This window comes from Passer montanus, unplaced genomic scaffold (genome assembly GCF_014805655.1).
Source record: "Passer montanus isolate IOZ18808 unplaced genomic scaffold, ASM1480565v1 scaffold10, whole genome shotgun sequence".
In the NCBI taxonomy this organism is placed as follows: domain Eukaryota; kingdom Metazoa; phylum Chordata; class Aves; order Passeriformes; family Passeridae; genus Passer; species Passer montanus.
In genome coordinates, this window is record NW_024356505.1 from 6954034 (window position 1) to 6966066 (window position 12033).

The 12033-nt window shown below is 36.9% G+C and overlaps 1 protein-coding gene across 4 annotated transcripts in view; it reads left to right on the top strand.

Moving 5' to 3' along the window:
• Nucleotides 1-12033, top strand: part of ZNF385D (zinc finger protein 385D) — a 412422-nt gene that overhangs the window by 78419 nt on the left and 321970 nt on the right. For all 4 annotated transcript variants that reach the window (XM_039713027.1, XM_039713000.1, XM_039713010.1 and 1 more), the window contains exon 2: nucleotides 7789-8067. In XM_039713027.1, the coding sequence (XP_039568961.1) occupies nucleotides 7794-8067 (274 nt within the window). In that variant the 5' untranslated portion in view covers nucleotides 7789-7793. The remainder of the gene's footprint in view (nucleotides 1-7788; nucleotides 8068-12033) is intronic.

Sequence of the window (12033 nt, forward strand, 5' to 3'; positions counted from 1 at the left end):
GTTAGTAGAGGTTTGGACTGGATATTCGGAAAAATTTCTTGAACAAAAGGGTTATCAAGCAGTTATTCATGCTGCCTAGGAAATTGATAGAGTTGCCATTCCTGGGGGTATTTAACAGACATGTGGATGTGGGTCTTGAGAACATGGTTTAGTGGTGGACTTGGCAGTGCTGGGCTAACAGCTGGATTTGAAGATCTTAATGATCTGTATAAACCTAAAATATTCTACTATTATAATTCCCTATTAAATTTTTTCCCTTCCCTTCCCTTTAAAACCTGTTCTGGCTGCCTACCTTCTCAGAAATATTGCGAAAGCCAAGGTTTTGTCCAGTAGAGGCGTCTGGAATTGCAGTTGGATGTTTCTGTCCCTTTTGTTTGAGCTCCGACAACTCTGACTACCGTTGACAGGAGTTTTGAGTTTCGAGGCTGTGAGCACAATTTCATATGTGAAAATCAAGAATATGGAATAAAATAATGCATTTCAGGTTGTTTGACAGCAACAAATTTTTTTGGTTGGCAGAGCCTGCACGACTTTGCTAGCTGTACCATTTGTCATGCTAATTACTGCCTCAGGTACAAGGTCTGTACCAAGATATACTGCTGGTGGAGAGAGAGGGAAGTGATGAAACAGGAGCTGCTCACTTTACCTGCATGGGAGGAGCGTCCCTCTGGACCTGGGTAACACACACATAGCTGAACCCCTGTCTTTTTCGGGCCCTATTTTATGCAGAAATCTTTGTTTTCACAAGGACTGTTTCTGAAAACAGATTGAATAGAAAGCAAATGAGGGAGTTTTTGTGGCTTGTAAGTCATCACAGTAGTGCTTCTCAGATTTTAGAAGCTGATGTTTGCAAATTAATTACTTGGCCTTTAAATAGTTCCAAACCACCCAAAGTGCTCCATTATGTTAGCACAGGCTTGAGAAATAGATATGTATTACTAGCTAATTGAATAACATATGGTGTTGATTAGTGCTTAGCTCTTTTTATAGAACTCAATTAAAAAACTGACTGCAGTATATTTTGAGACTATGAGATGTCTGTTAGTTGCTTCTGGCACGAGGGAACTACTGAACCAGGAAACGATGAACTTTTTCTGTTTAGTCCATCTGTGAGTTCCTTTAGGATCTCTTGGTGCATGTGGCTGTGATGGGAGATAGGCTGGGGTTTGTTCATTTGCTGCAGTATTGAAATGCAGCCTTTGCTGAAAGATTTAAGTGCTCTCCCGGCAAAGCAAAACAAAAGCCCAGGTTTTTATTTTCTGTGCTATTGCTTAAGGTATACAAATATACAATGAGCCTGTTTCAAATGGATAAATATCTATTCTTATAGGGTTCAGTTTGCAGAGAAGCATTCCTTGGGAGGAGTCCTAGGACAGAGACAAAATTATAAAGCCCTCCAACCCCAAATAATGTCAATCTCAATTTTACCTCGTTCCCCCTCAGCAATAATCACATGTAGAAAATGTGTGTTTTTTTTCTTTTGCTTGATGCAGTTTTTGCTTTAGAGATTATTTTCCTCTTAGACTTCACAAAAAACCCTCAGATTATGATGATTATGATCTTATTATTCCCATGGATGATTGAAGTGGTGTAGCAGCTAGCAGCAGTGATCAGACTGGTTGGAGCTGGTAGGATACAGAGAAACAATAAACAAGAAAATAAGAGTTTCCCTCCCTGACTTGTCTTGCCCCCCGCTAAGATGCCTCTTTTACTCTATTTTTTGTGGAATTTTTAAAGAGAAAATTTGGTAAATACAGGCGTCAGATGTGATTTGATTTGAGCTGTATTAGGCACACGGCAAGAAGAGATAGTGAGTTTTATCCACAGTTTTATCACTCACTATTAATTTAGCTCTTGGGTATATGACCTGACAAAATTTTCCTTGATTTCTAGAAGCAAGTGATTATTCTTGCTACAAAACCTCATAGTAGAAAAGCTTTCCTACAGTGTAAAATTACTTAATGCATATATTGTCCAGATTTTCACATCAAATTTTATTGTATTATGTGCTACTTGGTATTTAAATTTAATCAGAAAGGCTCAGGAAGGAGACCCTGAAAAATTGATTGGCTTCTGAAAAGCATTTCAGAACCCAGTAGATTCCCATTCCACAGTAGCTCTTCCACTGAAATGGTGTCCATCCATCCGTCCATCCATCCATCCAAAGCAGATGAGTCCTGCAGCATATCCTGAAGGTTACTGAGGTCATTTGGGAGGGATCTGTGTTGCACAGATGCAGTTCTCTCACCATGAGTGATCTTTCACCACTCTGCTTTTTGTTCTGCCACAGCCGTGATGTGCAGCATGGGCCTGACCTAAATCTCTCTGGGCTCTGAAGTCACCGTGAGTGATCTTTCACCACTCTGCTGCTTTTTGTTCTGCCACGGCCGTGATGTGCAGCATGGGCCTGACCTAAATCTCTCTGGGCTCTGAACCAGGAGCAGGTGCAGCCGCGACCAAAACCGGAAAGCTGCAGTGTTGGGATCATCCAGTGATAATGGGGGGTGGAAGAAGCCAAGGATATTTTATTTTATTATTCCTGATCCTTCCCCCAGGCTACCCTGCCCCCACCATCCATGTTTAAAATAGATGGCAGTTTTGATGATTTTAGCTTCTCTCAGGAATACATTTCTAGAGCTAGCATTTTACTCAGTAAGCTCAATTAAAGGTTACAAAGGCAAGTTAGCACTCATGGGGGGCTTTTTGGTAGGGGCGTCACAGGTACCCAATGCAGCAGGGAGCTTCATAACATAAATAGGAAAACTTCAGCACAGAGATACCAGTTTTGGGAAGGGTCCTGGCACATAGTGGCTCACACTCACAGTGTGAAGACGATTCTTAAAAGCTTCATGCAAAAGTTGCTGTGCTACAGTGACTTATGTCAACTGGTGATGATGTATTTATGAAGTTTGAAAACATAAGATTCCAGTTATTACCAGAGGGTGTAGCATGCCAGTAACATCCCTCAAATATGTGAAAACTGACAAGGTGAGGCTATTGATAAGTGATCAATCTCTTTTTTTTTTCTCTTTCTTTTTATTTTCTTTTTTAAACATTGCATTAAGAACAGTTTCTTGAAAGCAGATGGTATCTCTCAATATTTGTTATCTGTTGATATCTGAGAGCATGAGTATTATTATTATTACCAGTGAAAGTTCAGTCCTTTTAATGTTTGGAGAGACTCTATCACAGGCAGAGCAATATTTGTCCCATCTAATTTGCAATGTACACCCTAGACATCTGCAAATGAAGAGGAATATGTTTTTCTCACCACAAAACACCTGAGTTTATGCTTTAGTCTATCTCATTGTGAGATCACTCTGCATAGCATTCTTGGTGAAATTTAACGTGTCTAGGAATGGAGTAGAGTCTGGGAATGAGTAACTCAGATGCAAACATCTCCATCTTTGATGATTGTTACTTGAATAGCTTTCACAGTTTTGAAAAGAAATATTAGAAATCCCTTAATATTGTAATTAGTGGACTTTGTCCTTAATGCCCTGTCCATCTTTTGTATCCTTCAGCTATTACAAGAATGTATTTATTGTAGTAACCTGTTGGGAAGTAGACAAGGAGATATGCTTTAAGATGCATAGAATCATAGGATGGTTCGGGTTGGAAGGGACCTTAAAGATCACCTAGTTCCAGCTATCCTGCCATAGAAAAGCAACCTTCCTAGGCCAAATTATGCAAAGCTCCATCCAACTTGGGCTTAAACCTGTCCAGGGATGGAGAGTCTACTTCTCTGGGTAACCTGTTCCAGTGCCTCACTGCACTTAAAATGAGGTATTTTTTCCCCTAATACCTAATCTAAACACATCCTCCTTCACCCCGAGGCCATTCCCCTTGCTCTGTCATCACAGGCCCTTGTGAAAAGTCCCTTCTTGTAAGCCCCTTCAGGTACTGGAAGGTATCTCTGAGGTTACCCTGAAGCCTTCTCTTCTCCAAGCTGAACTGGGTCATTCATTGGTGGCAGGATGTCTGCATTAAATACAACAGACTTAGGTACACAGTGGTGTCTGGGACTCCTGTGCTCTGTTGGCCTCTTGAATGTACCCAACATGTTTAAATATTATGTACACAGAGCCAAAGTCATAGTGATTGATACAGTTCTATGCTGATAAGACGGTCTGGAAGGAGAACAATTGTAGTACAAATGAGTGATATTTCCTTTCAATTTTCTTGAATAGAAAGTATGCCATTGGCTTGCAGCTAAGAAGGTAGGGATTGTTTCAGGAAAGGATGTGATTTCTAATCCCCTACTTTCAAGCACATTTTAGAAGAGAAATCCCCAGGAAGTAGCTATGTTATCTAAGCCAGCAAACACCACAAATTGTAGTAGTGCTGGTTTTCCATATGGGACAGTTTTCTAGTTCACAAAACTATAATGTTGTGCAAAGTTCATTTTACTGGTAAGCATCATTGAGCCAAAATTGAGTTCAGAGCCCCAGGGTAAATAAATGTAAGCATTTATCCCGAGTGCTATTTAAATTGGCATGAAGTTTTGGGATCTTGGTTGCCTGGTTCACTCATTTCTAGTGCTCTGAAGGCTTCATTAGGGCCCCTAAAATTGAGAAACTAGCTTTCTTTTATGGGGAAAAAATAGTTCTTTGCAAAACTGATGACTCTAAAAGATATGTAGCCAGTACAGTCGACATGATCTTTATAATATGATCACAGTGAAACAGGGTTGTCATTTAAAGCTTATCCACATATTATCAAGGCAAAAAGACATTGATAAAAATTAAAAATTGCTTTTAAAGTTAAGTTTTTAAAATCCTGTTCCATGTAATTTTCCAATAGGATGAACTAAGCATTCTTTTCCTTGCCAATCAAAATTGCTGGCTAAACATTTTTACTCCAGAAAATGGAAGTATATAATGATGCATGCATGAGCTGAAGGCCTGTTGTTTTCATGAGTGAGACTGCATGTGTGTTGATTTAAACACTGGTGGATCTTCACAAGATTTTAAGAAAATTTTTTTTCTTGTTTCTTTAAAAGTCCTACTTGGAGCAATAAATTGTATTTTAAAATATGTCAGCATATTATACTCATATATCTCCCTCTTCTTCATCACTTGCTATCTTTATGTGTTCCTTAAGAAATATTGAATAAGAATGACTTGGAATGTTTTAATCAGCAGCTGTTTCTGTTTAAAAAAATGTTTTCTTCACCTTTTCAATTTTTTCTTAAATAGATCTTTTTGAGTGCTGCCATATAATGCTGGCTTTACAGGTATAAAGGTTTGTAATACATCACTTTAGTCCTTTAGCAGTGCCATTACATATCCAAAAATCACTGTGTATCTGTAAAGAAAATGGTGATGTACTGTAGTGTAATATATATTTCTGAAACTTCTGTTTGCCTAGTTGTTACCTAAACTCCAGTTACAAATTATCCCCTTCCTCCGGATTTGAGAGTGATGTGGACATATACAAAAATGTATATATACAAAAATTGCAACTCTAATGATGTCACATGCTTTTCTACGGAAAGCACATGGTAGATGTACAAATCACTTATTTCCAAGGTGAAATTTCTCTTATTAGCTTATTGTGCTGTTATTGAGTGTGCGTTTTGTAATTTTCTTTCCTGGAATGAGATTGTAATGCAAGACAGATTCTATATGCCAAAAATAAGACTTTAATGGATTAGACTGTTTTGACTGGAATATTAGAAGGACATAATAACATGCTAATACATTTTATTAGGTTGCCAGCTTATGTGTGTAAATGTTTCAAAAGGAATGAGACATGCATACACATAGCATACAATGTTTAATTTACTAGATTATATTTGCTTACACAATTGTACATCTTGGTTGAAAAATCTGTTTTTTTATAGTAATCGTATGCCTATATGGTTAGCTCTATAGATCTAGAGATATATTGTTTTTGTAATTTTAAATTCACACTGCTCTCTAGTGGGGAATACTTTCAGTGCAATAGATTTTATATATATAAATATATTCATGTATGACATGTACATGAAATGGAATTACTGAACTGTTACTGGTATCTAGACCAACTTGATAAAAGTAGTTCTCTTGTGATAGCATTTTAATCCTTATACTGCTTTGATTAAAGACTGAATTTACTAATTTAAAAAATATTTTAGACAGATGAATCTTTGGAGTTTCTCCAGCAAACTCCAGAAGGGCTGAGAGGCTGATAGATTTATGCTTCATCCTCAGGAGAAACCTCCTCCTTATGTTAGGAGAAAAATGCTATAGGTCTGCTATTTACAAACATCAGATTTTCTTCTAAGCTTCTACAGTCTTGCAATGTCTTTTGCTTTCTAATGAATTTTTTAGCCTATTTCTCATCTCTTGCTTTTAACAGCTACAATCCTAGGTAAGAGCTGACTGTGCACAGAAGCTGAAATAATACTGACAGATCTAGTTGAGTGAGGTTTAAATATACAGCAAGTGCAGAGGTCCTCTCAGACTTGAGTTTGTCCTTTCTTAAATGAAGTGGTGTTTAGTTAGCATAGAACACAATGCTAATTAGATATCAAGCAGAACTGAAAACTGAGATTGAAACTGATTTGAATATTGATAGACTTTAGATTTGCTTCTTTATATAAATTTGTCTTTGTGATTTGATTTGAGGGCAATAATTGTCTTTAAATCCTTGGGAGAGCTGTCAAAAAAGTTAAGTTGATGAAATTTAAGTAATTTGAAGCTATCTCAAGAATGATTTACAGCATTTTATTGTAATCAGGTCCAAATCTGGAGGCTTGTTTTAGACACTGAAACTCTTCTGGATCTGGCATTAAAGACCCATTTTCTTGTGTAGCTGCAATAATCTTTTTTTGTCTCTAGGTTGATTGATTTGTCAATTAGAGACCAAATAGTATCATCGTATTTAAGGCTGCAGTAATTTTGTCACTCAAAGTATAGATTAGATTCTTTGTCTAGACCTTCATTTATTCACTAAGTCTGGGTGAACAAGCACTTTAAAGATTTATATGGCATATAAAGGTCTCATCAAAATGCTAAGTTGGTATAACATTTTGCATTCCTTGAATAGTAAATTAGGTTTGCAGTGCTCAGAGCATTTCTTTACCTGTGCCATTTCTGCTCACTTTTAATCATGGAAGCTCACAGTTACATTAGTTTCACTTGAAGTTCTGCAGATGGGATTATCTGCTAATTTCTGTAGTTGTTGCTGCCTGGTATTAGCTGAATCTAAGATAACTATCCTTCAATTATAATCCTGAGTGGTTAAGATAAGAAACTAATAACATGTTTATTTGTCTTTGAACTACTTTACATGAGAAAGTTATGAAGTTATTAGACTTGGGCTTCAGAACAATCACAGGAAGTGGGGAGAGGGTAACAGGGGTTGCTAAACATTTAATAAACTCAAGGGTGAGGTCTCTGCATTTAAGCTTATGGAACAAATATATAAGCAGGGGGAAGGTTCTTCTGTTAATTATACTTTCTACCCCTTTTCTTCCATTGACTGAAGGGTTGTTTTGTCTCACATTTTTTTCTCAGCTCCTGCAGTTTTTTTACCCTTTCTTAGATAAGTTATCACAGGAGGTGCCACATCCACATCTGATGGTAGCTCAGCTTTGGGCTTCACTTGGCTGTAAAGTTAGTCGAGTTACATAAGAACTGAAAAAGTTTAACAGAAAGCAAAATATATGAGTGGAAACATAATGTCAAAATATAAAATGCAAAAAAGTGTTTTCTGCCTTTTAGTGGTTTGCAGAGGTTGCTATCTTTTCTACATTATTTTGTGTTCTCAACAATTTTCTCTCATGTGTTTTTTTCTTCTCAGAAAATATGAAGAAGCCCTGGAGCCCTGATTTACCCATTGATAACCAGGCATACAATTCAGATTTCACATCTCTCCCAGACCGGGAAGGTGAGAAAGAATTAGCACCTGATGGCACTGAAGAAAAGAAGGAGAGAGAAAAGAAACACACCAATTTCACTTTGTGTAATGTCTGTAACATTCAGCTAAACTCTGCTGCTCAGGCACAAATCCACTACAACGGCAAATCCCATCAGAAGAGGTTGAAACAGCTCAGCAATGGAAATCTCAAAAGTGATAATGGTAAGCACTATAATATATAGACTTTTGCCATGTTTTGATCTGAGAATTGCAGCATTGTGCACTATGTTGATATATATGAATATAAACTTTGTTTTATTCAGACAACAAATACTTTGAAGTTAAAGCAAAGGCTTTTGGTGACTTCAGAGTGCTGGAAGTCATCCCTAGCATCTGCCAAATAGCTTAACATATACCATCTGTGTTATTGCAAGAGTTTTCAGTTTATATTTTGTTTATATACTGATGTTCATTCAAATTCTTTCTCATTTCATTCACATTTTTGATGGTTTTCAGCATAATCAGTGATATTCCATATTTCACAGTCTCCTAGAAAGGTTATCCTTGTTAGGGGCGTGCTTGCCTTTAATGAGTGTAAGGTTGTTGTGAAATAAATTGAAACAAATACATTACACAGAAATGCATTCCCAAACCCCTTTAACTTTAGCTTGTTTATTCTGGGTTCAACCCACAGCTAACATAAATTTGTTTCAAGATCATGGCTGAATTGAAACAGAGATAGAACAAAACTTATTTTGACTGTGATTGATTTCATTGACAGCTTTGAGGAAAACATTTCATAGTAGGTGACATCCTCTTCAATCATCAGAGTGAGTTGTGATCCCCAAAGAAACACATGTTGCTTTTTGTACTAAAGCAGATTAGATAATCTGAGTTTGTTAGTCGAGGTACATAGACTATGTAACTCATTTGCCTCTGATAATTAGAGGCAAATGATGGTCCCTGACAAGAAAAACCAAAGTACCATGTTGCAATTTTTTCAATTTAATATCAGGTAGTACTCACATTTGCTGTACCATATATAGGGTTGTACTGCATTGTTTAATCTACTTCTGTGTACCATGTCAGAGAAATAAGTGTCTTAATACGTTGTACTTAGGACTTTCAGACTTTCTTTCTCCATATCACACATGTTGCTTACTATTTTATGCCTTGAGTTGCTTCCTGCCCCACTTGCAGAAGGATATGCAAAGCAACAATTCATAGATAGAACTTCATATTATTACTTTAATAGTCTCTGCTTTGTTCCCACACTAAGACTGGGGAATAACATTGATATTTTGCCTAAGTATGTTGGATGAAAGTGCTTTACTGCGTATGAGGTGTTGCTCATTTCTGTAAAACACAACAACAAAACAAATAACACAGCCACAATATTCAACAATACAATTAAATTTGTCTTTAAGTGGCCGGTGGGACTGCAGCATTTGACAGTGTTTGGAGTTCAGGCTTAGAAAAAAATGCAACTACCATTTGTAGGAGCTGTGGAAATTCATAAAGAAAGATTGATTTCCCAATTGATTAAAGGTGCAATGTGGTTATCCACCAATGCATTCTCTATTAAACCAAATAAACACAGTCTAATTTATTGCTATCTTTGGTTAAGGAGGAATTGTTATTGTTATTATTAGCACAACAATTTTGCTAATGATAGCAAGATTTTTTTTCTGCAGTTCATTTTTCCACTTTAATCCATGATAATGAACGAATTAGCAATTAAGCAATGCTGAAATTAGTATCAAAGAGCTTCAGTCATGGTTCAACATTTATATTCTGGAGAGGCTCAAGCTAGCAGTATAGCAGCATATTTCTTATTTCCTCCTTAAGAGTATTCTGTGTTGTGTGTAGCTGCATCAATTTGTAGTCAGAAAATAGCTGATTGACTATCAAGCTCTTTGTTTCAAAGTGCAATTATTTTTGGAGTTTATGTGAAACTTAAGGATTTTCAAAACTGGTAGATCTTTGAATCAATATTCAAAAGTAGTGCTCCAATGGGAAAATAATGTAGGGTAGAGTATAAGGAAGGGATTTTTCACGTCACCAAGTTCAGTTCTCTTCAACTGAGTGTTATAAATTAGAGAGACCAGTATAAAATATGTCTTGCTATAAATTAGAATTGAATTAGAACTGAATATTTGAGTAACCATCCTCCCTGCCATTTGAATAGAAACACTGTTTGAGATGCCTTTTCTGAGACGAGTATAAATCGGAACATGAGAGTCCTTTTACCATTATAGGTTTTGTCATAACTAGTATTTCTGAAATATAAGCTGTATTTTTCTGACAAATGATTGTTTTGTTGATGAGACCCCAGCAAGGCCAACTGACATATGACCATGACTAAACAAATTATGACTCCAGCATTGCAATTTATCATGTACATGCAAATGGTGCTTTTTGAAGGTCATTGATGTAGCTGTTACACAGGCATATGGTTTTCTCAATGTGTGTCAGAAAGATACTTTATTTAAGAGAATGGCATTTCTTATGTGGAAGTCTGATTGTCATAAAAAACAGCTGTTATGCTTGATGTCCACATTAGTGGCATAATAATTCTAGAGAAAAAATTCTGCTGTAAATTAAAAGCATGTAAATATTCTGCTTTATACAATGTCTTCTAAGGTTTTGTCATTATGATTAGTCATTATGGTTACTCATTATGTCTCAACATATGAATGGAGTATCTGTACTATGCACAATTCTAAATACAGTGTTTCACAAACCCTACTCTGTTTGCCTCTGTATATGCCTTTGCACTGCTGGATGCTCACCTGGAACTAACATACATGGAAAGGTTGAGAAAAATATTGTAGTTGTGATTTTTATATTCTTTCATCTCCAAATTATTCCCATGAAGCAGGATAGGTTTGTGTGTTCTGTATCAAGAGGGGATAATGAAAGGGAGGATTGATTCATGTGAAACAAAAGCCCATGTCTTGTTCCAAAATAATTTGCAATGGACTGCTGAACAGAGGTAGGGTTCAGCTGTATTAGCATTTGACTGTGTAATTAGAGTTGTCATGCTACAGTTATCAACTTCTAGCTCTGTGAAGTGGCTTTTGTCTGTGGGACATGAATAACAGAACATTTACTTTACTTGAATATCTCTGCTTAATTTCATCAGGAAAGTTGCTTATGCACAAAGTCTGTTAATATCTGCAAATCTATAATCGGTAAATAATGTGCATTGGGGGCTTAAAAGCAGTGTTTCTCTGCTGCTCTGGTGGTATCTGGACTGTATTTGAATACCCAGATATACTGTGGAAAGTTTTTCTAGTTGCTTACATGTCTGTTTGGCAGCTTTACTGGATGATACCCCTGTGGTTCCTTCCTGGGGCAGAGCAAGCTCAGAGCAGCACATTGTGCAGCCACAAAAGTTTGTGAACCCAGTGTTTCTTGTGTCATTACTTGGTACAGTGGTTTGTGATGACTTCACAGGATATAGTGAGACATCAGCACTTCTGTTACTGAAACATGCTTGGGAGAAACACAATTTTCTGTGCACCTTCCTCCTAATAATTGCCTTTGTCTCTTAAAAAGATTTCTCACACTTTCCTCTTTATACCCTAGAAAACATTCTTCTTACTGGTGATTTTTTTTGCCTTTTTGCTCTCATGCACGCAGTGGAAAGGTGATGAGAAAGTCAGTGGAGATTTTGAATATGGTTTGGAATTAAGAGGAGGGCAAGATGCAGTTCCTATCTGGTCTGCTGACATTGCACCACTTCTCATAAAAACCTGCCTGGACACTGTGGGAAGAGGTGACCTCTCGTGGGAAATTGTTTATTCTAACCAGCAGGAGCAAAACTCGCAAAACTCTGTGACAGAATGGAAAAATAACTGTGGATGCAAACATATAGCAGCCCCAGTAAGAAAGCTGATATTTCTAAAATTTTGTGTAAACCAGAATGTCTTCTGTGCATTCTTTTGTGTAAATTGCTGAATCATCATGAGTGAATGAGGCATGGTTAGGGCAAAACCTAAAACTGCTTCCCTCTGCAATACTGTTTTGCAATACATTAGAGAACAAGTGGGAAAATAATGAAGGAGGTGAGCAAAGTCAGAAAATTAATAGATATCCTTACGCTTTAAAAACTGATTTCTGAACCATTATTCTTTTGAAACATTGAAGACTGTGAAGCATTTGGTGGTGGTTTATTTATCTAGC